This window comes from Zootoca vivipara, chromosome 6 (assembly GCF_965207765.1).
Source record: "Zootoca vivipara chromosome 6, rZooViv2.hap1.1, whole genome shotgun sequence".
Lineage (NCBI taxonomy): Eukaryota > Metazoa > Chordata > Lepidosauria > Squamata > Lacertidae > Zootoca > Zootoca vivipara.
This window is the reverse complement of record NC_142589.1, coordinates 56,632,000-56,659,951: the sequence shown is the minus strand read 5'-3', so window position 1 is coordinate 56,659,951 and position 27,952 is coordinate 56,632,000. Positions and strand designations below refer to the sequence as shown.

The 27,952-nt window shown below is 43.1% G+C and overlaps 1 protein-coding gene across 1 annotated transcript in view; it reads left to right on the top strand.

Moving 5' to 3' along the window:
• The window catches only part of CSMD2 (CUB and Sushi multiple domains 2), a 354,334-nt gene that overhangs the window by 300,227 nt on the left and 26,155 nt on the right, over positions 1–27,952 (top strand). Inside the window, exons 48-55 of the mRNA XM_088671318.1 lie at positions 2,852–3,037; positions 3,807–4,001; positions 8,793–8,966; positions 10,435–10,608; positions 11,813–11,986; positions 13,750–13,938; positions 24,206–24,379; positions 26,994–27,179. Coding sequence (XP_088527444.1) covers positions 2,852–3,037; positions 3,807–4,001; positions 8,793–8,966; positions 10,435–10,608; positions 11,813–11,986; positions 13,750–13,938; positions 24,206–24,379; positions 26,994–27,179 — 1,452 coding nt within the window. The remainder of the gene's footprint in view (positions 1–2,851; positions 3,038–3,806; positions 4,002–8,792; positions 8,967–10,434; positions 10,609–11,812; positions 11,987–13,749; positions 13,939–24,205; positions 24,380–26,993; positions 27,180–27,952) is intronic.

The window sequence follows — 27,952 nt, the reverse complement described above, 5'->3', positions numbered from 1 at the left end:
GGGACCCGGCATATAAGATGACTCCCCAATTTTGAGAAGATTTTTGGGGCTTAAAAAGTAGTCTTATACGCAGGAATATACAGTATATATAAAATGCACCACAATATTTATACCATTTATAAATCTAAAGCATTTTACCTTTGCTCTTAAGGTGAAAATGTGCTTTCCAAAGCCACTTACAAATATCAGCGATAAGGCATGCCCCCATGGACTGGAAGGGAGGAGGGGAAAAAGGGGGGAAGGGGAAGGGGGGGAGAGAAGGAAAAAGCAAGCTCAGGCACTAGTTATGAAGTTCAAGCTGAGAGACCAAGCTGAGCATCATCATCCTGATAGTTTGCATTATGGTTTCATGTATGTATATTAAACAGCATACACAAATACCTGGGCTGTCCACTTATATGGATATTTGCATGTAATGTTCAGTACCTGTATAGCTTGTGTACAGAAAGGAATAAGGGTGTGTGTTGATGGCCCCTGACTTTGGCTGGTGCTGTTAGGGATGGGGGAGAAATGTGATAGTTTGCATTTAAAAGCTTCTCTAATTCACGCCAGAATAACAAAGTGGTCTGCTGCAATTTGGGCTTCAAGCTTTGAGTACTAACTGACTGAGGGATGCTGAGCTGGAGAATATATGTTCCAAGTCTGGGTTCAGGTACAGCCACCACCCCCACCAGTTGGCCCTGATACTAGTATTTCCTTAATTTATATGGATAGGGCCAATTCCCCTCTGCCTGCTGAGCAAATGGGCTGAGGGACAGCGTAAGCCAGGCATCCCCAAACTTTGGCCCTCCAGATGTTTTGGACTACAGTTCCCATCTTCCCTGACCATTGGTCCTGTTAGCTAGGGATCATGGGAGTTGTATGCCAAAGCATCTGGAGGGTCGCAGTTTGGGGATGCCTGGCGTAAGCTGTCTACTGTGTGAGCTCTGAGCAGATATTTCAGATCATAGAAAGCTGTCATATGCTGAGTCTGGCCACTGGTCCATTTAGCTCAGAATTGTCTACACTGACCTCTCCATGGTTTCAGGCAAGAGGTGCCCTTGGGGATTGAACCCAAGACCTTCTGCATGCAAAACAGATGCTGTACCACTGAGCTGCAGCCCTTCGCCTGGGCCAGCTTCACAGTTGTCCTGCACTGCAATCAGAAAATGGCCCTCATGTTTTGCATGGACAGGATGCACAAAATGAGCATCTAAAAAAGAGAGAGAAAACAGCCTGTTTGCAGAAGTCCAGAAGAATCAGGCAGAAAAGTGATTTGGGGGAAAAAGAAAAGAAAAGATACGGGCTGTATGGGGAGGTGGGGATGAGCTGCATACCAGGCCCTCCTGATTGTTTTGATCAGATAACACCTGAAGGTTAAAGAGATTACAGCACTGGAGCTGGAAGGGGCGAGGATTCCCAGGCGCCTGTTGCTGTGCTTGCTGCTGTTCCTGCTGCTGCTGTGTGAAATTGGTATTCATCACAAGCAGCCGTCTAGACGCCTGGCCTTGCCAAAGGATTTGCTGAGCTCCTTAGTGGCTCAGATGACATGCACACAATTATCATTGCAAAGCCAGAATGCGACTGATGACCCTTGTGCTGGCCAGTGAGATCCGTTTGTGCAGGGCTCTTTTTTTCCCTCCTTATCCCAGCTGCCATTTCATTTCATTCTAAGTTTAAACAGCTCTCATTCTCCTTATGCCAAGGAAGAGTGGGGCATTTGGCACTGTTTCAAGTGGATGGGGTGGTTCTAGTGGCCCCACTGCAGGGAATGAGACCCCAGGGGTGGAAAAACTGGGCTTTATTTCAACCTGATCAGAGACCGAGTTAAGCACACACACACACACACCCGCATGCATTTGTGTACACATGTACACACCCTGAGAACCTCAGTGCCACTCATCTGGAGGTTTCACCCAGGGCAACAAAAAAAAAAAAAACTCAGCTAGCATCCCCCACCCCCATAGCTATGGCACTGTGAGATCCTTACAGTGTACTTGGTGTCATTCTCTACCTATATGACACTCCCCACCGGGGCTCTTATGATCTCCAGATGTCCGTTTCTGTCTACTGTCTGTTGTCCATTTGAACTTGGTCTGGATTTTTATGTCATGAGCTTGAACTCTATTTTTACCTTCATTTGCCTTTGAGACAGATCTCCTTTCACTTCATTTTGGGCATTTGGATGTGGGTATTGGGGGGGCAGGGGGAACCCACAAAGCAAAATTAAAGTATGGGGCAAAATGATTTGGGCAGCAATAGGACTAGGGTAGAAAATAATTTCAGCTTGCTTTTAAAGGTGGACCTACTTAATTCATACTTTCCTTGTTTGAAGGGAGGGACTTGTAATTATGGAGAGTTCCTCTTTTTCCCTTTGAAAAATAAAAGAAAGAAAAACTAAAGAAGCTCCTTCTGCACTGCAGCTGCAAGTTCCCTCCTCCCCCGACCCCCCCAATTGTTCCATGGTTGAATCATGACCAACACAGCTGCCCCCTAATTTTTATTCACCTGCAAATAAGGTGCTGTAGTGGGGCCAGCTGTTTCAGACCCCACCCCTTTCTTTGGAACCACTGCTTACTCGTTGGTCAAAGTTGTTGGGGAGGGAAGGAGAAGGAGTGGATTATCACTACCACTTGCATTGATCTATATTTTTATTCCGAATTTTGCAGTCACAGCATTGCTGCTTCATCAAAACAGGCATTGTTAGAGGAAAGATTAGTGGGGGAGAAACCTCCAAACTTATGCTCATGTGCTTCTGGGGTGGGGAGTTTGTGGATAGGCAAGAAGGACTACTTTTGGAATAATCCAATTAGAGAAGCAAAGAACTCATGTAAGGTGCAAATGATGGCACACCTCACCATTTCCTTTCCAGCCCTCTCCTGTGGAGTTCCCAAAGCACCAAAGAATGGGGTTGTTTTTGGCAAGGAGTATACAGTGGGCACCAAAGCAGTCTTCCAGTGCAAGCGCGGATTCCACCTTCAAGCCCAGGAAGCATCAAGCATTGAGTGTCTGACAAACGGACAGTGGAGTAATGGCAATAACCCTCTTCCATGCGTGGGTAAGTCCCCTTTTATGTAATGTTTCCCTTTTGAGAGTTATATGTTTGTTGAACTAAACATCTGGCATTATTTAAGAAGACTACAAGAGCTCTGCCGAATCAGACAAATGGTCTGTGTAGTTCAACATTCTGTTTCCATCAATGGCCAGTCATTCCTCTGGGAAGACTTGAAGCAGGGCATGAAAGCATAAATCTTCCTTTGTAGTCTGTCCCCATCATCTGGTGCTCAAGAAGAGGGAGATTCCCTTTTCAGTTTGCACGGCTAATTACCTCTGATAGGCCTACCCTTCCTTGCCATTTGTTCTCCTCAGCAGCTGGTCTGGATGTATATTTGCTCCAATCACAGTTTCCAATAAGCTATTCATCCATTAAGCTATTTCATGTTCCATGTTTGTTTATTTGTCTGGAACTTAAAAACAAACAAACCCAAACTTCAGGCAGAAAAGGGTTCCCAGTGTGTCTTACAAACCATTAAATAACGAAAAAGTATCTAGTGTCACATGGATAGCATTAAATGGTTGGAATGAGGGTGTAATATCCTAATTGTGATGTGGTGCCTTTTGCTCCCTCCAAGCATCCCTCTCTGTGACCACCTCACAACCACTTTCATGCCTTGCCAAATATTTGAGCTCAGTAATGGTGGCAGAAGCAGCCATTTTGCCTTACTTGTAAACTTCAACAGGTCACACAACTGGTCAATGTTTGGTCCGGTTTCTTGCAGGTAATTTTGTTTGTTTTGTTTTCTTCTCTTTCCATGGCTGGTGCTCAGCGGTTAGCTGCCCAGATATTGGCAGCATTGCTGTGGAGCATGGTAGATGGAGGCTGATCTACGAGACCCAGTACCATTACAATGCACAACTAATGTTGATCTGCGACCCCGGGTACTACTACACAGGGTACCGTGTCATCCACTGTCAAGCCAATGAGACCTGGAGCATAAGCGAGCCCAAGCCAACCTGCAGAAGTAAGTTAGCTGCCACCTTGGCATTTTAGTTGCTCAGAAATGAGAAGATAAAGATGACGAGGGATGGACGAACATGCTGGAATGCATTCCAATACCCATTTGCACTTTCATCTGGTATATTCTGTTCTGCAGCAAATAGTTGATCTCACTCAGGTGTTCCATTTCATTCACTAATGCAGAAATATTTGTTATGTAACATGGATCAGATATTCATATTTCATAAATCATGGAACTGTAGAGTTGGAAGAGACCCTAAGGGTCATCAAGTTCAATGCAGGAATCTCAACTAAAGCATCCATGACAGATGGCCATCTAACCTCTGCTTAAAAACCTCCAAACAGGGAGAGTCCACAACCTCCCATGGGAACCCGTCCCACTGTCAAACAGCTTTTACTGTCAGAAAGTTCTTCTGGATCTCCTTTCTTGTAACTTGAATCCATTGGATTGTGTCCTACCCTCCAGAGCTTGTTCCATTTTCCATGTAACAACCCTTAAGATATTTGAAGACGGCTATCATTTCTCCTCTCAGTCTTCTCTTTTCCAAGCTAAATACCCAACTCCTTCAACTGTGCCTCATAAGACTCATTTTCCAGGCCCTTGAACATCTTGGTTGCCCTTCTCTGAACACGTTCCAGCTTCTAAATATCATTCTTAAAATTGTAGAACCCAGAACCATAAACATTATTTCAGGTGTGGTCTGGCCAAGGCAGACTAGAGCGGAACTATTATTTCCCTTTTAGCCATCAACAGATATTTGCAAATCAATTATCTTCCCTCCATGTTCCCTTTCATAGTTAATGGCCATGAAACCTAATCATGTTTAGTCAGAAATAAGCCTCTTTGAATCCAGTGATGCTTACTCCCAGGTAAGAGGTTAATATTATAGCCACTCTCACTACCTTAGTTTCACAATCTCATTCCCCTCACTCAGGCATCAGGGAGGGGGGGAGAGAAAAGGAGAAGTTTAATTTTAAAATGAGTTTTTAGACTAAGCAGTCAAATTCAGATTGTTCTCTCCACTTTGACAAAGGCTAGGATGATTTATTTCCATATGTAAAGAACAATAGTGAGTGATGCATTCTATTGATTTTTGAAATTCCCAATAAGAAGCAGAAAAAAGACTGTCATCCTAACCCCACTCACCTGGGAGTAAGCGTCACTAAATTCAACAAAATTTACTTTTGAGGAAACATGCTTAGGAATGCAGTCTTAAGTGCACATCAGCTGCTTTTGGCAGCAACCTTCAGAAACTGGAAAAGTGTAAATAGCATGCATTGCAAATTAGTTTAAATATCTATTTACCTGTAGGCCTAGCAGGGGTTTCTAATACAGCCTGTACAGTAATGTCATTTCCCCCAAAATCTCCCCCAGCTACTCCATGATATATCCTAGGTGGGGCGAGGGAAAGAGGTGGCTGCATAGGAATAATCAGGACCCCTGAAGTGCTCTCTTGGTTGTTTCTTGGCAAGCAAGATGTGCTGTCAGTGCTGAACAGTTACTTGAAACATACAGCAAATCCTTTGCCTGCATGGTTGGATTGCATACAGGCAAAGAAAGCAGCAGCCATTGATCATCTGACCAGCAGTTGCTGCGAACCCCGCTTCATTTGCCCCTGCGGTCTGATTTCAAACCACACGGACAAAAGAAACATAAGAAAAACACTTCCTTTGCCTGTGCAGTTTGAAAGCAACCTCCCTGTTCATTTGTCAGCACAATTTGATTTCAAACCACAAGAATAAAGGAGAATGCTTCACCTCATGTCATTGTGATGCTCTGCCCACCTGTCAAACTGGCCCAAAAGAATTGGGAGAGGTCTGGATTAAGCCTGCCGGGCAGATCCAGTTCCCATTCCTGTTCTAAGCAATAATTCTTGGAGTGGTTGGTCAAGCTGGAGTTCCTGAACAATCTCATAAGCGAGAACAAGCATTGACCATTCAGAGCAATGTTCATTTCATAGACAGATATTCCCCCCCCACACACACACACACCTGCCTTTCACAGTGATCCATGTTTGGGCAGGGGGTGCCTTTCATTGCCGACAGGACTGGTCACTAAAAGCGCCCCAGCTCAGTCTTCTATAAGCACTGCTTTTAAAAACAAATCAGTGGGCCTAGTCTGTCATTCACACCAAGCTCACAAGAGCAGAAGCTGTGACAGCTCTCTTGTAAGCCCTGACAAAAGTGTTGTGTTTTAAGCTCAGCATTTATGAAAAGTGTTGTCATCCCCCCACTTCCCCCTGTAAAAAAGGCTCCATATATATAAAAAAACATTTTCTCACTTTTGCAAGGACACATACTGTGCTGCATAGCTATTCTAGCTTCCCCATTTTGTGGTGGGATAAATGAAGCCAAACCAAACTGTCAAGTAGAAATTGCTGCTTAAATTAAAAAATCAGTTTACTATCCCGATCCCCATGAGAATCTGCACAGAAGCATAGCTGAGTGACAGGTGAACTTTTGTGTAATGAGTAGGAATTGGGGGTGGGGAAGATTTGGTTCAATCGGTATTTTAACTGTGAACTGAAACACAGCTAGTCTTTGAAACTCTCACTTCTCCAAATGTTGCAGTGCAGTTCTCCAACCAAAAATTGTGTACAGAAAGTCACATTGACCTCTAATATTTAGAGGGAAGTATGCGTTAAAGTGCACACATTAGTGAAAAGAATGCATTATATTGGGGAGAAATTGCTTTGCAAAAGTCTGTATATTGTAAAAAACACATACTAAAATCCTGATAATTTTTTTGTGTGTGGACTTTTTTGAAAAGCAAATTAGTGAGTGAACTGAATTTAAGATTAGAAAAATGAGAACCTGAAAGGAACAAAAATTAGCAGGTGCATCCATCCTTAATAGTGAGCAGGGTTCATCACTCCTTTACCAATTGCTTTGGCATAGATCTTGAAAAATATGCCTCTTTTTCTTTGAGGTCTTCACTCTACTCACTCTACTCTACTCACTCTACTCACAGGTGCCCAAATCTGTCATATTAAAACTGTTCAGTAAGTTTTTGCCAGACAGATCTGTTTGTTGCTTTCAAAGAATTACCAAGCTGCAAATACAAGAATTCTTGATAAGAGAATACTCTCATTTGTAGGAAATTCATGTCATAAGATGAAATGGAAGTCTTACAAAAGTATTTTGCAGCCTAGATAACACATATTCCATATAATTACTGCTGAGACAACCCTCACTCCTCCCACTTTGGTGTGTCAATTCACAGGCCATTTTGGGGGGGGGGATTTTGGCAATTGGATAGTGTGTGCACATTTTTCCCCTCCTCCCCTTTGTCTCCCCAATCCTCAGCTCTGAAACAACAATAGTCCACTAGCTTATTTGATTTCTGGTCCACAGAGCATCTGCAACCGTTAGATCATCCAGAATGTAATCTGTTGATCTCATGGGCACATGGACCAAGTCAGTAGTTTTGAAAATGTGCATCTAGTAGCAAATTTTTGCCACTTTTGAACTCTATACATACTAGGCACAAATGTGCACATCATCCACTATGGATTATGTGGTCAGCAAGCCAGGAGTTGTGCTATGACAGCCTTCACTAACTTGGTACCTTCTAGATGTTTTCTAGTAAAACTCTCACCCAAAAGCACAACTGGCTGGAGATTGTAGGAGTTGTAGTCCAAATAACCAGAGAGAAACAGGGTGCTTATGGCAGTGCTGTGATAACAGTAAGATATCTTCTTCGCCAGCTTTTCATAGCAATGGGGTATTTTTTTGAGGAAAATATAGGGCTAATGGAATTTATTTTCGCATAACAAGTTATAAAATGGCATGTAATGCTGGTTGTACTATATTAGATTGGCTTCAGGCTTAATTTAATTTAAAATGGTTTTGTGTTGTTTTTTTTTGTATTCCTAGCTATATGCTGCACTGATCCTTAATCCTAAACATTATGAACATTGCTGGGCATTACTACCAGTGTATGGAGTCTTAAGGGGCGAGTGGGGGGGGGAGAGAGAGAGAGAATCTTTGGATTGTCTGATTAGCTCTGTGTGAGAACTAATTGATTCCAAAACACAGACTAAAAATAGCTGCGTGTGCAGTCTCATTTTTTAATCTGAGCTGTAGAATAACTTTGGAGGCAAATAACCTTTGATCTGTATGATGGGACTGATTATAATTAAGAGTTTTGGTGGCATCACTAGCAGTTTCTGTTTTGGTGTACAAGCCTAAGGTTGCTCTGGCTCTTTTAAACTTCTGCTGCAAATTGAGAGCTACCTGCAACTCATTCTGTTTGTTTCCCTGATCTACCTACCTGCGTCTGTGTATGTAAAAAACAATGTGAGCTGCTTTAGAGATCATATAGGTCAGGGGTGGACAACTCTCAAGAGACTGCGATCTACTCACAGAGTTAAAAACTGGCAGTGATCTACCCCCTTTTGGGGGGTTCAGGTCAAAAGTTGTTGAGCTTTTTTTAGGAAGGAGGAAGGCCCATGCGGGGGGGGGGGGGGTCGGGCCAAAGTTGTTGAGTTTTTTTCAGGGAGGAGGTAAAATTTTGAGCTTTTCTTAGGGGAGCCAATGATCTACCAGTGATCTACTGCAGATGTCTAGTGATCTACCGGTAGATCACGATCTACCTGTTGGACATGCCTGATATAGGTCCATTAAGCATTCTCCAATGCTCAATATGGTAGAAACTTCCTGCAAAAATGAACTCTTTATGTAAGTGATAATTGGCCCAGCTTTGAGAGCAGAGTGCTCTTAGGAGAAGACCATTGCTTATTTTCCTACCCAAGTTGCTTTGTCCTTCACTAGGATGTTTTTCCTCCCCCTCCAGTTATCTCCTGTGGAGATCTGCCTGTACCACCCAATGGGAACAAGATTGGGACCCTAACCATTTATGGTGCTACTGCCATCTTCTCCTGCAATACCGGTTACACCTTGGTGGGTTCGCGTGTGCGGGAGTGCATGGCAAACGGCCTCTGGAGTGGATTGGAAGTGACCTGCCTAGGTAGGTGTTTAAGTAATGTTTTGCTGCTTTTGAGCCGCTAAACTGCACACTGTTTGTATCCTTGATGAAGACCATTAAAGCTGTATTTCTGCAGCACGTATTTAGAATGGAGGCTGCAAGCTTAAATCAAGCCAATAGATGAATCAACTGAAACATTGGTTGATTAATCTCTGGTTGCCATTGCTAACGAGCTCGTATCTGAAACACTAGATTGGCGTGCACAGTAAAAGAAAATATATGTGGTTTTTCTTACTTGTATTACATTATTAAGTTTGTTTCTTAGGTTGAAACTTACCTTGAAATTCCTTTATTATCTCTCCTTGCTGGGAAAAACCAATGAAATATCTTAATAAAGCAACTAAGAGAACTGTAACAAATCCCTGCAGTCCTGACTACCAGATTGGGGTATTTCTAACATTCTTGTGAAAGAACGGTTCTTTGAGAATTTCTCCCCAGATGTTGGGGTTACCTGATGTTTGTCCTTGGAATTGCATCAATTCATTTATGATAAGTTAATGATATCAGTCAGGTTTTTTATTGTTTCTAGCCATTATATTATATTATTATTATTATTATTATTATTATTATTATTATTATCAAGACAATCCTGGAGTAAGTTCAACATAACAAGTTTTGGAACTGCAAGTAATCTAAATTTAAAATGAGAAAGCTCCCCAAACCATTTAGACTTTTAAAAAAAATCCATTTGACACTGATTTTGGGGGAAAGAAAAAATATGCTTCATGTTTCTTACTGCTAGCATTACCTTATAAGCAACAAACTACCCTACATCTGCCACAGATGTATTAGAAATGACTTATTCTTCTAATTCTTTTTATTTCCAGCCTTGCGTCTGATTTGCAGGTGCCTATCCTTCTAGTATTTTTTCTCTTAGGGCTAGGTAACCAATGTAGTGTCCCCTACAGGCCTGGCTCTAGGTGTAGTCCCGGTGGCGCGGGGCGTCAGGTTAGTAGGTGGGGCGCTGCGCGGCAAAGCTGCGCGGAAGCCATGCTACATGCTGCAAGGGCAGGGGCGCCGGAGCGATCTCCATGCCTCAACGCCAGGGCACCCCATCTGCTCGAGACTGCCCTGGTCCCCTAGATATTTTGCAGTCCCATTGCCACCATCCCTGATCACTGCCTGCACTGGTTGGGACTGATGAGAGTTGGGAGTCAGGAGTCAAGCAACATCTGCAAGGCACCACAACTGGGTACCCACACTAGTTTAGCACTTTTTGGTCTATGTTTTCTAGCTTACCTCTGCAAGATAAGCTCAAGTTCTTTTTCAAAACATACCCCAGGATTCCAATTATTTATACCTCTGGTAGTAAAAAAGCAAGCAGTTTACAAAGAGATATTAAAATTATTAATAAAAACATCAAGTATAGGTTCAGAGGACCATATTCTGTTTTTAGGGTAAACCAATAGCTCTGGCTGATATTTTTTTTCCTGGTTGGGTCTCTGCCTAGCGGGTCACTGTGGCGAACCTGGCCCCATCGTCAATGGCCAAATAAATGGTGAGAACTACAACTATCGGGGCAGTGTGGTGTACCAGTGCAACCCTGGCTTCCGACTCATTGGGATGTCTGTCCGGATCTGCCAGCAAGACCACCGCTGGTCTGGAAAGACTCCTGTCTGTGTGCGTAAGTATGTTGCTATCTTTACTATAGAGTTATGTGTGTCCCATCAGAAAGGGGCAACAGGAAGGGTCAGCAGTGTTAGGCCATCTGATAAGGACACCAGTGGGCCCACTAACAGGGGCCCTCCTGGACCTGCATTTTGAAGGGGTGGAAAACTTCAGGATTTTGTGATGTGGGGTAGGTTTACCATTGTAGGGACAGGGAAGAAATTTCAGTTTACTTTCCATCATTGGGTAAACCTACCTAATTCACACTTCAAACATGAACCAAAATGCAGAAGTCTTTCTCCAAATTTTTGCAATAGCATTTCTCCAACCAAAAAAGAATGCAGATATTTGGGGAAAGAGTGCAGAAATGTTAGGAAAAAATAGGAATATATTGAGAGAAATTGCTGCCTAAAATTTGTAGCATACAAAAGAAGTGTAGCAAAATGTATATGTTAGGAAAAATGCACACCAAGGCGTTTGACAAATGGACTTTAAAAAAAAATAGCATGCTGATGAGGAAACACCGAAAACTGAACTTAATGAGAAAACTTAATAGAAAAATGAGAAACAGGAGAGAAACCACATTTGGCAGATCTGTGCATCCCTACTGGCAGCAGTGGTGGCAGCAGAATAATTTCTTTCCCTTTTTATATTTATATTTTTTAAAGATCAGTTTTGGTTTTGGTGACTGCTCAAGTGCTGCAAGGAGTAGAGCCATAAAAAATAATGAACCTAACTAAGCCAAGTTCATTAATTTAAACAAATCTACTCTGAGTAGGACTGACATTGGATGTTATGTTATGCTACTGTTTATTTACATGCTGCTTTTTGGCCGAAAAAGCCTCCCAAGGCGGCTCACAAAGAATAATTGCAAATAACAAACAATGCAAATGTTAAAAATTTAAAAAATGAAACCTTAACATTTCAAAAGTATTAAAAAACCAAATATTTTCCGTTCCTGCCAAAAGGGCAAAGACCATTCCCTATTAAAAATGTTAAGAAAGAGCAAGACTAAATACTTAAGCATCAGTGGTGGGGCAAAGAAGGGGGAAGAACTTGCCCTTTGATGGTTCCAGGGGTCTCTCCCCTGCAGCAATCCTCTGTGCTTGAAAAAGTTTGCCCATGGCACCTCATTGCGTTCTGTCCCCTGTCCAAAAGCACTCAAACTTCAGCCACACAGCAAGGACGGACTGGCTAACATCTCCGCTTTCTCGCGGCAGCCATAACCTGCGGTCACCCAGGAAATCCAACGAATGGCCTGACGCAAGGCAACCAGTTCAACCTGAATGATGTGGCCAAGTTTGTCTGCAACATTGGGTACCGCCTGGAAGGGACATCCAAGTCCCAATGCCTGGCAAATGGCCAGTGGAGTAACGCCCTTCCCACCTGCCGCAGTAAGTCAACCTCCTCCTCTTCTTTTCGTATTCTGTCTTTGTGTCTGCATTTGTTAAACATGTGTAAATCAATGTCAGGGCAAAAATATTTAATTTCACATATACACTCATGAGGTCCGGACTGGTGGTGACAGACCAGGATCAAGAACTTGGGGCAGTAGTGGACCCAGCTGTGAAAAAGGAACTGAAAATAAAACTGCCAATATATCAAAATGCCATTTTGCAGATCTATGGTGCGACTGCATTTGGAATACTGTGCTGTTCACCTGACCTCCAAAGGGATATTTTAGATTTGGAAAAGATTCAGTAAAAGGACAACCAATATACAGTAATCCATGAGAAGGAATAAAAGGCAGATCAGGGTGGTGATAGGGGACACTTCATCCTGGTATCTCAGGGGCCTGGAATCTGCCCCCCCCCCCGGCAGACTGCACAAAGGAGAAGGGGGGCAGGGAGGCCAAAAGAATGCAGGAGCAAAGGAAGAGAGTCAGGTCTCACGTCTGAAGCTAGGAAGCATCAATGTATTTTGTAAAGAATGTGCAGTGCATTTTCCTCACAGGTCCTCTTCCTCAGGAGCACAAAAATGAGTGAAGTATATTTAAAAAGAGATATTAAAACAAACTGAAAGTGCCAAAGCAAATCCTGAATAGCTGACTTTTGACAGAATATATAAATGATGCAGTATGTAACTATGGTGAAAATTGCTTTACCCTTCCAGGTTGTGAAATGTACGTATTATCACTTACATGATGTTGCATGAATGTTGATCAGTAAATAGCTTGAGTTGTTCGTGGCATTTTAAATAATTTATACTTTCTATTTCAAAATCTGATATTTATGATGTGCCCGCCTCTTCCTTCCTTTCTTCCATCCTCCCTCTGGACCAACTTATTGAAGAGGTGCACAGCCCCCAACCCCCAACCCTGGTGATTTTCAGGAAAAGGCTGAGAGTTGTTCTTTTTTAGGGGGGGGGTGAGTTTTGCAGATAGTTAAGAGATTAGGAGGGATGCTTTTGCATTTTAAGATGTTGCTGATCAGTTTTTAATCCACTGATTATATCATTGTTCTATTGAAATTTGAATTGTTTTGGCAGCTTGATTTGTAAGCCACCTTGAGGGTCTTTGGATAAAGGGATGTGTAAAATAAAATGCTTACATGAGGAATGAGTGCACATTTTCAAAGGTCATGTCAGCCAGGCATAAGTGGAGATATTTCTTACCTCAAGGCCCTCAATGTTGTTCCTGTTATTCAGCCCTCCAGGGCTATTCTATCAGCTTGTAGCATTATATATTTTATTAAAGTTCACTTCTCGAATTCCCACCCTCCCCCATCTTGGGCACACACACCCCTTCCCTTCTTTTGTCTCCTTCCTTCCATATCCTTGCCAAATATCCCCCCTCACACATCTTGGCAAGGTCCTTTCTCTTGATTGGGGTTGAGATTGGACCCCAATCCTGGAACAATACCATTGGCAATGTATATTATAATCCTCCATTTCTTTTCAGGATTGGCAGCCCTCTCCCCCATGAATGACCGTATTTACTTAATTTTTAAAAAATCACATTATAATTATAAATTTGTCCAAAAAAAAAAAAACAACTACCACCACCACATTAATTTCAATGCATTGTGGAAAAGAAATCCAATTTTGGAAAAGTATGATGTAAGAATTTAACACCCTTTTTTATTTTAAAAGAATATTTTCCCCTTTGTTACACCCTCTGTTTTTCTTTTTATTTATTTTTTCTGTGATTTGCTTGCAGTTGTAAACTGTACTGACCCTGGGCACCTGGAAAACAGCGTCCGACAAGTGCAACCGAGTGGGCCTCACAGATACAGCTTTGGAACAACTGTCTCATATCAGTGCAACCATGGATATTACTTGCTGGGCACCCATGTTCTTGCCTGTCAGGGGGATGGCACTTGGGATCGGCCCCTCCCAGTGTGTCATTGTAAGTTCTTCAGTTTCCTTTAGAGGCTCAGTTCCCTTATGGTGGTAACATGTTCTGAAAATGTTTCCCTTCCCCCTTTCTGAGATGGTGATCTCCCACCACCACATACACATCATGTGACAGCTGACCAATTGAAATGTAGGTGCCACCAAGCGACCCAAATCTTGCTAAGGGAACTGGAGTTATTTGCTTAGTTGAGTCAAAGCCTGCAATGCACATTGGAAGGTTTTGACCAAACTTTCTCTGATGGATCTACTTGGAACACAGTGTTTGAGATTTTATCCAATTAAGATTCAAGCTGACATCATAGAATCTATACATTAAAATGGTTTAGGTGAGTAAAGAGATAAGAAAGGAGATGTACAACTGAGTGGTGAATGTTTAAGGTGGTTTACAACAAACTCTAGATAAGCAATCATTTAGGATTCTCTACCCATCCCCTTGTGTTTGTTTGTGTTTGGCCCCAGCTTTGGGCAGCATATACAACTTCTCTTGGTGGGAATCCTCTTCACTTATCCCTCACTTCTGAGGGTTACTTGGCCTCCACCCATGTCTGTCATTTTGCAGGCCCAAGGGAGGGAGAACTTCAATCTCCTCTAATATTTCCTGTAAGTTACAAGGGCGAGGAGTAATTAGCCACTGAAGATGATGACCAGAGATAGAATCATAAAGTTGTAGCATTGGAAGGGAGCCAAAGAGTCATATAGTCCAACTTCCTGCAATGGAGGAATCACAGTTAAAGAATTCCTGTCTGACAGATAATGTCTTTTTAATGTCTGTATGGCACTAGAGAAGTTTGTGTGTTTGATAACTTAATAGCAAAAGCAACAGATGATGGAGAAAATGCAACTAGCACCTTATGTTTCTCTGTGTGCTTGCCTGGCGGGGGGCAGGGGGCTACTTTTGATGCCCGGGCTTTTGTGACTTCTCAGCCCCCTCATCTTGCCTACTAGAGCTGAAATCAGCTGTAGTTGCACATAGTTGTAGAAGGTGTGTAGAAGTGAAAGCCGAAAGTATATCCAAAATTTAATGTATGGAACCCACACATACATATAAACCCCTGAAAATTTGGACCAGTGGATAGGATTTAGGAATGGATAAATCTGTCTTTTTTCAGTCTGTATCATGTTCACGTGTTTCCCGATAACCCTGTCCCATTCCATTTCTGCTCATTTTTTTAAAAAAGTATATCCATACGTATTCTTAAATGTGTGATATCTCCCAAAAATACAGATTTAGATGTGTGTTTCAGTACAGATAAACTTTTGAGTGAAGCAGTGATAGCAAAGTTCAAAATTGAACATTCGTCTAAGAGGTCCATATATTGTCATTTAATGCACAAAAATCCGGGTCCTCAACCATCACCCCTAGTAGAATTAGGGGACAATGGAGACAAGAGCAGCCCTGCTTAGACAATACTTTTTCTTCTTAGGACAGACACTGGTTGCACCAACAAATTAGAAAATCATTACTGCCTAATAAAAGTTGCCAACCAGGAGAGCCCAACAGCTTTACATTTCATAAAGCTGAGATGGTCCAAAGTCTCACCCCTTTTGAACAAGTTTTGGTTTTTTTTTAGTTTTATTTTTTCCTCTCCCTTCTTCCCCTCACGTTAAGCAGGTTTTTATAAAACACACACACACATTTTTTGCACCTTTTGTTTCCCCCATGTTATCAGCATGCTACCTTGCCACTATGTGCAAACCATGGGAAATTGATAAGTGAATCCCACATTGGTATTCTTAAGGATGATGGGTAAATATTGGACAAATGGCATTAAACAACTGCTCTTTGTAAAACTGAAGCAACCAGCAAGCAACATTTCTGGGGAAATGTGAAGATTCCTACACATCTGAGAAATTTCAAATGAAGTGAAAAGAGTTTGGATGAACCTGGAGCAACCTCTCAGAGGTTACTGTATACCTGAGACCTGCAGAAAACACTAAAGCAGGTTATTAGACAAGTCCTGCCTCTCACCAGCAACATATATGACCTTTTGAGAAGCCTGGAATTAGTGAAGAATATCTCCACACAGTGGGGAAATTTCAGAAGATCTGAAAGTAGAACTGCTCAGCAAAATTTCGAGGTGAATCTGGAGGTTTGTGCTTGGCATTTTATTTGCAGGATGTTAAAATAATCAATGAGGTTACAAACAATCAATAAGAAAGACTAACAACATTTATCAGAGCCTTGATAGGTGGGGGGAAGGGACTGGACAATCCTGTTCTGGGATACTGCCAGGGAAGGGAGTGTTGCCTTGGAAGTTCATTAGAGGCTATATCCTGTTCCAGGTGAAGTCCATTGAGAAAGCAGGATAACTGGAGTAGGCTTTGAGTCAGGGGAGTAGAGCCACAGACAGCTTCAAGAGGAGCTGGGAGAAATTCAGGTTCAAGCCTGTCCTGTTCTGAGAAAATATACAGGGAGGACTGGGAAGGCAGAACCAGTGGTGTACCACAGGGGCAAAATGTCAACACCAAGTGCTGCCTCAATACCACTGCATGCATGCTTCCCTCGCTGGGTTCCATTGAAAACGGCTTCTCCATGCGAACCAGGATGTGACCTCTCCAGACAATAGAATGACTCTTATTTTCTTACCTCTGTGGCTGGGTGATGCTGATGCTGTTAGGCAGTTGAATGTGCATGTGTATTCCGTGCCTCCCTCCCACCCGCCCCCTCCATGCAGCCTCGGGCACTGGCAACCCACACTACACCACTGGGCAGAACAAGAGTTCAGGCACAGAAGCAGAACCATGGATAGCTTTGAACAAAGCAAAGCACTTTTCAGGGCTGATACAGGCCCTGAATGGCAACAGATGAGGATGTCAGTCCAGCAAAGGTCGAGAGCTACCTGGAAGGAATACACTGCAGGCATGGCATGACTTCTAAGGCCACCTGCAAACAGAGAGGTATTAGTACTTAAAGTGGCTGTACTTGATTCTTCAGATACTTACTGAGATGAAGCTGGGGATACTTTGACTCCACTGTACGTTTGGAAAGGGAGTCCTCAGAGCCTTTTCTTGGCTGTAGTGGTCTTGACCTACCATCATGACAAGAGCCCTAGCTTGAGCATCTTTTGAAAGTGATGCCTCTGGGAGTTTCGCAACAGATTGAGGAAGCCAGCAAAGCCAAAAGTTCCTTTCCCTACTGTAGCAAATGTAAGAACCAACCTTGCCTAACCTAACAGCCCAGAATAACACTTTAAAAAACAACCCTTAAATGCAAACAAAAACAATCACCCTAAAAAAATTAGAAAGCTGGAAATTCAGGAGGTACTTATTTATGTTTTCATACTAGCACTTTTCAGTGGCTTGTGTGTATGTGTGTGTTGATAGATTAGATAGATGAGAGAGAGAGAGGCTCTGCCCTCAGGCTTAAGGTTGCTGGCTTAGAAAAGCTGAGAGAGGGAGGCTGTGTAGATGAGGCCTTCAGAGACCTGCTAGGGAGATTCCACTCCCATCATGATAGCTCCATTGCTATTACAGCAAATGAAGAACCCAGAAGAAGATGGTGTTGTGGAAGAGAGAAATAAACACTTGGAAGGGACTCGTTTTTTATATCCTGATATTCTCCCCATTTCTCAAGCGGGGAGCCTTCTCCTGCTGAGGTTACACCTTCAAAGAAATTGTTGGGAATTCTAGTAGGACCTGTAAGAAAATGTCACAGCGTTGTTTTTTTAAGGAGCCTTTATTCTATTTTTAACAGTAGCAGCAAGTAGGCAACAATAAAGAAAATAAAAACATACAGGGGAGGGGGGAGAGGAGAAATCAACAGTAACCTGCGTCTTGATCCAAGCTTGGGTGTTTTCTGAAAGAAAAGGTACGGAGGCAGCATATGGCAGTCAGCTATAGGCTTCAAACATCCCAAACTTGTTGAGGTTATTGTTGAGAGAAGGTGGTGCATGCTGTGTAGGATATGAAAGAATGTCATACCATATAAAAAGAGTTTAGAGATTCTGGTCCCTGCTTAAATTTCAGATTATGAGTGATTTTCCTCCCATCTGTCCAATATGAGACCCTAAGCCAGGCATCCCCAAACTTCGGCGTTCCAGATGTTTTGGGACTACAATTCCCATCTTCCCCGACCACTGGTCCTGTTAGCTAGGGATCATGGGAGTTATAGGCCAAAACATCTGAAGGGCCGCAGTTTGGGGGTGCCTTCCCTAAGCCATTTTTAACTGGGTTGTGAAAACTTGGTGAGCTGCTAATATCATAAGTCATAAATTCCTTTCATAATGTGCTAGCATTTTCATCATCAAATATATTTAATACCTTCAGTTGAGAGCACCCTATAATCCATTCCACAGAAATTGCACACATTTCAATGTGAACCTGACCCCAAAACTGTTTTACCAGATCACAGTCCCACCACAGGGGCAAAATGGTGGGCAAGTAACTTCAGCATGTGTCCTCTAATAAAGCTGAATCCAATTTTTAGTGGGTGAGTTTCCCCTATTCTGTTCTAGTCTTGAATCCAAATTGTTTTACCTACATCTGACTCTCATACTTTCAGTAATGATTCCATGGAACAATATGTTGCTTTTAATACTACAGAGTAGACCAGGCATCCCCAACCTTCGGCCCTCCATATGTTTTGGATTGCAATTCCCATCACCCCTGACCACTGGTCCTGCTAGCTAGGGATCATGGGAGTTGTAGGCCAAAACATCTGGAGGGCCACAGGTTGGGGGTGCCTGGAGTAGACTGTAGTAACTAAACTTTATTCACTCGTTTCAGTTTTTAAGCACTCAAACTGTGTTAATGGTCTCAGTGCTTGCACTTTTACATAATCACGTGTAAGAAAAGCAACAACCCAACAAGGGCCCCTACAAATTTGATTAAGAAGCAACCAATTTATCCAATTGTTATTAAAGAGTAGTTTTAATTGTTAGTGGTTGAGTAGCAGAGTAGAAATCCTGTAAAGGGGTAGAGACCTTTGACTTTCCAGTTCTTAAATTGTGCTTCTCTACCTGATTGAGAAAAGAGCAGATGGTATGCTATCGGAATTACCGGAGAAATAATCCATGCCAAATTAATCTGCCATTTTCCCCCAGACTTGTACTGTGCTCTCTGTAAATGGGCTTGATAAAATTATTTAGCCTTTTTGAGTGTATCAGTTGATGAGGTAGCACTTGAAATGAGGTATTGATAGTTAATTTTCAAAACTACCCATTGCCTGTCCCATTCACCTTAAGCAGTCGTAGAATGTGATTTGTTGCTTTTTTTAGTGGTAGCCAAGTGCAGGTGGCGCTGTGGTTAAACCACTGAGCCTAGGGCTTGCTGGTCAGAAGGTCGGCGGTTCGAATCCCTGTGACGGGGTGAACTCCCGTTGCTTGGTCCCAGCTCCTGCCAACCTAGCAGTTCGAAAGCACATCAAAATGCAAGTAGATAAATAGGAACCGCTACAGCGGGAAGGTAAATGGCGTTTCCATGTGCTGCTCTGGTTTGCCAGAAGCGGCTTTGTCATGCTGGCCACATGACCTGGAAGCTGTCTTCGGACAAACGCCGGCTCCCTCGGCCAATAATGCGAGATGAGCGTGCAACCCCAGAGTCGGTCACGACTGGACCTAATGGTCAGGGGCCCCTTTACCTTTACCTTTAAGTGCAGGATACCATCAATTTCCATGCATAAACAAAAGGGGCAATATTGTATTTTACCTGCTTGTAACTTATCAGTGGCAGGTCATGCTTCTGTCTCAGAATCTTGGCAATGAGATCCTGAAGTGCTAAGATTCATTTTTTGCCACAAATTTATCTCTAGTAAGATAAAACCCAAACTATAATAAGCCCTAGATATTGCTGCATTTTTTGGTTTGGGGTTTAGGCTTCAGTGTGCTTTCTCTATGTCAGAATGATAAACATAGAGGAATGCCAGGTAAATCTGTTGCCCACCAGGTAATCAAAAAATTCACATAGCCTGGCAGATCTGAACAGAGGAACACCACCTCATCCATCCATACCCCTGGGGTTTGGATACCTCTACTCATCTATTAGGCTGGGGGATATTCCAGGCTTCCATTGCCCAGGCATGGTTTGAGCATGCCTTTAAAGTAAGGCTTACTTGGAGGAAGACCCTGTCTAAGGTCATGGGGAGAGGCATTTGTAGTGACTGGCCTCACACCTACCAGGAAGAGTAGAAAATGTACAAGTAAGGCAAAATTCCTAGGTAAAACCAGTTGGTTCCCACACCATCAGTTAATGGCTGTCATCCACATGTTTATATAAGACATTTCAAATGGAGTTAATATATCTAATTTTTGTGGGAAGGGGGAGATTATTGCTACATTCCAGCAATTTCTGGTTTTAAAAGACCCTGCTCAGGAAGGTGAATTATGCATTTGTGAAATCTGGCACATTTTAAGTTGTTAATCCTTAGAAGTGCTGTCGCTGAAGCAGGTTTTTAGCTTAGATGTAATTCCTGGAGGATCAGTTATTAAATTATTTGCTACAGCATGATTTCTTGCGTTGGCTCTCAGAGCATCGGTCTGGAAATCTTGGCACGGTCTCACTCACAGCTCAGTGCCAGGGTCTTAAAAGACAAAACCAAAAATGCTCGTGTAGGCAAACACATTAGTTCAGTCTTTATTTGCTATTAAAAAGTACATTTTGCATATTCCACCTGGATGTTGCCAATAACATTTTTGGAACCCATCACAAATGGGAGAGGGGATGGGGGAGGCTTCCATGGCTAACATTCCTTTCAGGTTAAGAACCCTTCAAGTTGAGAACAGATTCAATGGCTCTTGCAAAAGTTAGGATGTTTGTCAATAGCCAGCCTCCCACCCTCTAATTCCTGGGATAATATGGTGATGCTGCATGGCTTTTTAAAAGCAGTTTTAGACTAGGCAACACTTGGGACCTGTCTCTGTTAATTTCTTCAAGAACAACAACCTAAATGGACAAGTGTAGATCAGTTTACACAATTAAACAGAATAAGCAATCACATATGAACATAGATTCAGGTTGGTAGCCGTGTTGGTCTGACGCAGTAGAAATAAATAAATAGCTTTATTCTTATCCCATTATACATGATAAAGCTATTTTTGGCCATCATTTCCTTTACTTTTCCCTGTAAGACCAAATGCAGTCGTTAACAGTCGTCAACAGGTTTACCACACCTATCAGCCATTCCCACCACCCTTCTGAGTAATACCCCTCCCCACCCTCCCACTATATATAAGGGTCTAGTGACTTCTGTTTCAGTGTATCTGAAGAAGTGTGCATGCACATGAAAGCTCATACCAAGAACAAACTTAGTTGGTCTCTAAGGTGCTACTGGACAATTATTTTATTTTATTTTATTTTTTTACATATGAACATAGGGAGCTGACTTATACTGAGTCAGAATTGGTTCATCTAGCTCAGTATTGTCAACATGGAAAGACAGCAGCTCTCCAGGGACTCAGGCTTTCTCAACCTTACCTAGAGATACTGCGGATTGAACCTGGGACCTTCTGCATGCAAAGCACATAAGTTGTCACATTGTGTTGGTGATTGGAAGGTTTGGGACCAGACTTGCACCTAGCCCAGGACTGATGAGAGATAGACCCAAATCTCTTCCTTGTTGGGACATTAAAGCAGGCCTTAGGCTTCAGCTCCCTGATGATGCCCCCATTTCCATATTGTTTTCCCTAAACCAGAATGAGATGTTAATGTTGACTGCACCATTTCAATATAGGTCAAGGGAAGGGTGCCAAGTACCATCCTGGACAAGTTGCTGAATCCCCTGTGGTTACTTTTCATATTCAAACTATTTTAAATTGTTTTATCCAACATAGAATACATGAGACCAAGGGACTGACAATAGAAGGAAATTCTAATTAGAAAAGTTCATGAATCTGCTTAACAGAGAAAGTTTAATTAACAATTATCTCAACAATAAACTAAGTAGTTGTAATCTAACACTTAAAAAATACAATTTTAAATTGTTAGGATTAAAATGTTACATTTCTTTAAAGGGAGTTACTCTAATCTTTTGTTCATACATACAGAAATTCAATCTACGAACTCTAAGGGAATCATTAACTGGAGATTAAAATAAAGCTGCAACCCTAAACACCCTTACTTGTAGTTTAACTCCGTCAAAATCAATAGGGTTTTCTTCAGAGAAAGTATGTTTGGGGTGGGAGTGTTAATGTTATTTCTCTTTTATAAATAAAAATCTATTCCCCCCCCAGTGCATTTTGCCTTCCTTTGCCCAATAACTTCTGGTGCTTATACTGGTGTTGCCATTGGCATAGACTAGGCTGAAGGGTAGTCTTGGCATTAACACCTGGCAACCTAGAACAGCTGCCAGGGACCAACTGCCCCAGCAGCACCCACCAGAGTTCACATCTGATGTGGACCCTCCATGCTGAGCAGCTCAGTCTGTGAGCTACCATTTTAATTTCCCAGAATGCTGCAGCATTCCCCCTCAAACTTGGAGCCAGCTGTGTCTGAGAGCTAAGACAGCACAAGCTGAAACCCCTCCCAATACATATTATTCCCAGGCATATTCTATGTGTCAGCCCATTTGAGCTGAATACCCCACATTTTTTTAAATAAAAAACTGGCAGTGTCATTCGACCCCTAGAGCTGAAAATACAAGCCGAAGCTGGGTATGAATTATTTCTTGAGGGACTGTGCCATTTTATGTCTGGGTTTGAATACTTCTATCCATAAAATTATCCCTTCAGATATGGAAACAACTCATCAAGAAGAAGGTCTAGGCTAGCCTTCTTGGTTTGCTAGTTTTGCATATGTAGGGAATAAGTATCCATACATTACACACACACACACACACACACACACACACACACACACACACACCTGCAATGAAATGACACAGCCCACCAGCAGATATATCACCTTCAGTTTGTGGTCATGGCATTAAGGACTAATAACACCATCACATATTTTTCTTACTTTGTATTTTGAACTATGGTCAAATCAGTTTTAACAATGATGATGAATTTATTTATTTATTTATACCCCCAGCCATCTGGCTGGGTTTCCCCAGCCACTCTGGGCGGCTTCCAACTGAATATTAAAAACAATAAAACATCAAACATTAAAAAAGTTCCCTAAACAGGGCCACCATCAGTTGTCTTTTAAAAGTAAAATAGTTGCTTATTGCGTTGACACCTGCTGGGAGGGCATTCCATAGGCCAGGCGCCACTACCGAGAAGGCCCCCTGCCTGGTTCCCTGTAACCTCACTTCTCACAGTGAGGGAACCGCCAGAAGGCCCTCGGTGCTGGACCTCAGTGTCCGGGCTGGTCGATGGGGGTGGAGACGCTCCTTCAGGTATATAGGACCGAGGCCGTTTAGGGCTTTAAAGGTCAGCACCAACAGTTTGAATTGTGCTCAGAAACGTACTGGGAGCCAATGAAGATCTTTCAGGACCGGTGTTATATGGTCTCAGCGGCCACTCCCAGTCACCAGTCTAGCTGCCGCATTCTGGATTAATTGCAATTTCCTTCAAAGGTAGCCCCACGTAGAGCGCATTGCAGTAGTCCAAGCGAGAGATAACTAGAGCATGCACCACCCTGGCAAGACAGCCTGTGGGCAGGTAGGGTCTCAGCCTGCAAACCAGATGGAGCTGGTAGACAGCTGCCCTGGACACAGAATTAACCTGCACCTCCATGGATAGCTGTGAGTCCAAAATGACTCCCAGGCTGCGCACCTGGTCCTTCAGGGACACAGTTACCCCATTCAGGACCAGGGAGTCCTCCACACCAGCCCGCCCCCTGCCCTCCAATAACAGTACTTCTGTCTTGTCAGGATTCAACCTCAATCTGTTAGCCGCCATCCATCCTCCAACCGCCTCCAGACACTCACACAGGACCTTAACTGGTTCTGATTTAAAAGAGATTTAATTCCCATATTCACTGAACTTCAGGATGTTGGCATGTCTTCTAAGTGGCCTGCATGGACTTCTGAGTAACCTAACCTGTTTCCACTGGGTTGAACTAGATGGTCCTTTGGGTCCCTTCCAACGCTACAATTCTATGATTCTATGTTTTCAATCCATTTTAGGAAGATGTGTTGGGTGATTTGAGGGAGGCATGAGCTGGATTTCCTATTGAAACACAAATTGAAATCCACTGGAAATTTCAGCTCAGGTTGGACTTACCATATGAGAAATGGTTCTATCAATTGACTTCTTTTGCGTTAAGACCAAAACTGCCAACACTATTGACGGTGGCTTTCCTGTTTGTGCCCTTTGAATGTGCTGGAAGGCTAATGCTGTGTCTGCTCAAAACCTTCTTGTCCCCCTCCCGCCTTGTTTCAGTGGTCTCCTGTGGCCATCCTGGATCCCCACCCCATGCCCAGATCTTGGGTGAAGTCTACACAGTTGGCTCTGTGGTGCGTTACAGTTGCCTGGAAAGGAGAAGCTTGATTGGCAATTCCACCCGTATGTGTCAGCTTGATGGGCGCTGGAGTGGGTCTCTCCCTCACTGCTCAGGTGGGAAGACTTGGCCGCATGGCACAGTTGACGCTAATGATGGTTTTATTTATTGTCTCCTTAAATTGCAAGGTCACCAACTGCAGTTGTTTATTTCCATCCTGCTTTTTTATCCAAGTTGGCCTTTAGAAAAATCACAATAATTGGGACGGTTGTAGACAAATAGATGGATGGCTTTGAAATTGGATGTTGACGGAAGAAAAGAATGATCCATCTGCCACCTGGAAAAAAAAATGAAGTGGTTGCACAGAGGTGTTGTGGGAGGCAATTCAAAGTAGAAAGAGCAGCAGGGGGAAATGGCCAGGGTCTTCCCAAGGAGCAGCAGATCTTTGGAAAGTGGGCTGAGCCATTTGCCAAATGTGAGAGGAAAATCATTGCCTTTTGGCTCAGACCTGTGCTTCACCTAGCCCTGTGTTATATTTCCCAGTGGCCTGCCAGCTCATAGAAGCAGCATGCTGCCCTTGGCCTATAGCAGCTGGTACTCAGAGGTCCATCTAAACAAGGAGGAGAGCCATAAGTTCAGATGGGCCTTCTGGGGCTTGGTTTCTGGTTCCTCTGGGGAGCTTGTAAGCTGTGTACAAAGAACATGGCATTGCCACCCCAGCATCTGGTAAACATGTTGTAGGATGTGCATGAAGTGAAGACAATTGTGATGAAAGGGGAGATGTTCATTCCAATACATCTAGTGCCAACCTAGTGCCCTCCAGATGTTTTGGACCACAGCTTGTGTCAGCCCTAGTCAGCACAGAGAAATTGGGGGGGGGGAGTAAATGGAGTCATGTGATAGAATATATTGTTAGTGCAATTATACATACATACAGATTAGTTACAACAGGGACTAGGGGGGATTATTCCGATGCTTCCCAGAAAACGAGAGTTTCGAAGAGGGACTTGTATGGGTCATGGGTTGGGAGCTTATAGCCCTCCTGTCAGCCCCAGCCTTAGGAAGCAACATGCAGTGGGGCACATGTTTGCCAAATCTGATTTAGATGCAACTTGTGTAAAAAGAGAAAAAGAAATGAAAAACCTCCCTGCTTGTGGCTCACTGTGATCTTTATTCTGGCTACGGCAAGTGAAAGGCCTAGCCTCACAGCACAGCTTGGGGAGTTGTGGGCCTTCAGGTCACTTTCTGATTCTGTGAGCTCCCACACCAGAGGATGCTTTTATTCCTTGTTTGCAACCAAGTCATTTTACAAAAGATTTTAAAAGTTCCCATTAGGTGTTTACATGAGACACGGACTGTGCAAAGCTGCTAGGGAGGGGCTTGTAGGGCAGTCACAGAGCTGTGCCTTCAGAAGATCTCTCTTCAGGCCTTCAAAGGGGTGGTGGCTTTCACATGAGAAGTGCACTGTTCCTGGTTTGCTGACTTTTGTGTTTGTAAAGCTAGTTGGTGGAAAGAGCCAAGAACAGATGGTTGCCATTCCACAAAAGGAACAGGCACATCTCCATCTCTCAAGGCATTCCCGCAAGGTGGCCTCCTTGCATACCTCTGTACTCTGCGAGCAAATGACTCACTGGCTCAGTGGTGTGTCTTTTTTCTTCACTGGATTCCCAACAAAGACAGCAGCTCTGAGTCAGTGAGGACAACAGGTGGCTTTGAAGCATCTTGTCATTTTCAGTTTGAGGAGACCAGAGCTGGCAAACCGAATGAAAAAATAGCCAAACAGCAACAGCTGTTGCTGTGTACATCTGGCTGGGATTGTACTCAGAGCTACCCAAGGGTGTTCTTGCACTTGATGATTCAACCATTGGTGTGTCATTTCCATACTTGTGTATGTACCATGTGAGCATATAAGACTAACAGAGAATTCTATCAGAAACAGAAGTGGAAGTTTCCACTACTTGTGTTTTTGTTGCTGGTCTGGAACAGAAATCAGTATTCACTCACAATCCTTTTTTAAAAGCCCACAACTGATATGTAATTAATGGCTTTTTTGCATTGTTTTTATGTTTTCTTTACATTGAAATGAATTTAATGATGTTAAATAATTGTATAAATTAATAGCTTCAATAAATCATAACGTAAATTACAGTAAATAGCAGGCAACAGTATGAATTACATAGTATGTGGCAGAAACCAAACTGTGGCAGAATGGAAACAATGTGGAATGGGATGAAGACAGGCTGAAATGGAGATCACCTTCTTACAACCCTACAAACTCAGAAGCAACTTTGCAAAATGCATTTTGGGGCACAGAATTCAGCTCCCTCAGAATACCGGCTTCCACATTTGTTCGATATTATTATTGGAATTATAATTGATATTATTACTGTTCAGATTTCTAGCCCTCACAGCTGCAAAAGTGGTCTTGAAAGTTTGTGGGCAATGCCTGCTGAACAGGATAGCCTATGTTCTCCCTCTGAATACCAGTTTCTGAGAATAACAAGCGGGACAAATCCTATAGCATCCCACTCCAGCTTTCAGACTGCTCATGAGCATCTGGTTGTACATTGTAATAACAAGATGCTGGACTGGGTGAGCCTTGGCCTAATCCAAGAGGTCTCTGATAGCTTTCTCCTAGGACTTTCTGTTTTCCAGCATCAGCTAGGTGTGGAAAGAAAAATGAAAAGGGGGACTACCAGAATGACAGTACTTTTGCTTTCCTCTTGCCAGGAAGCCTCGAGGGACTGTGTGGTGACCCAGGAATACCTTCTCACGGCATCCGGCATGGCGGTAATGAGTTAAGTGTGGAGAGTACCGTCTGGTTCAGCTGTGAGCCAGGCTACACCCTCCGGGGTTCACTGCAGAGAATCTGCCAAGCCAACGGTTCTTGGAGTGGGATGCAGCCAGAATGTGAAGGTCAGTGCAGCAAATGGGCCACATGGAGCACTAAAAGCACGCAGGATTTGGGGGCGAGCTGCAGGTGGAGCAAATTATTTGGACATACGTACCCCCTTGTTTACTTCCACGGCATTTTTATATTAAAAGCAGTTTATAAATTATTATTATTATCTAAAAAATGTTGAGGGAAGCACCTCCATTAGAGGCTTCTGTGTCTCATCATACCCACCAAGGGCACAGCAGCAGTCTAGGGCAGTGGAACCTCTTATCTGTCAAAGGCCTCATGGCCTTTGGGGTAAATTCTTTTCTCCCTTCCCTTTCCCCACCCTTCTCTTTTTGCCCCCTTCTCTTTACCCTTCCCTCCACCCTAGCCCATCACCCAAATGCCAGTTAGATTTAGATTAGGTGAAAATAGGACCTTTTCGTCTGAAACCTAATTACAGTACTGTGGGGCAATTTGGCAGTTGTGGCATCAATTAGAAAAATAAGTCCATTTCCACAACGGCAGTTAATTCTGTTTAAGCCTAGTTGCTGCAGGAAGGAAAGGCTTGGGGGCAGCACAGCTCCCCTCCCCCAAGTGCCCCCCAAAAAATGTGGCCTCCAGAAAGGTCACAAAAGGCCATAAATCCACAGCCCACAGAAGAAGATGCTGGACTAAATGGGCCACTGGCCTGATTCCTCAAGTTCTTCCTATGTCCTTAAAAATGCTGCATTGATTGATTTATCACACACACACACACACACATACACACACACACACACACACACACACAGTCATTTCTAGAAATCTA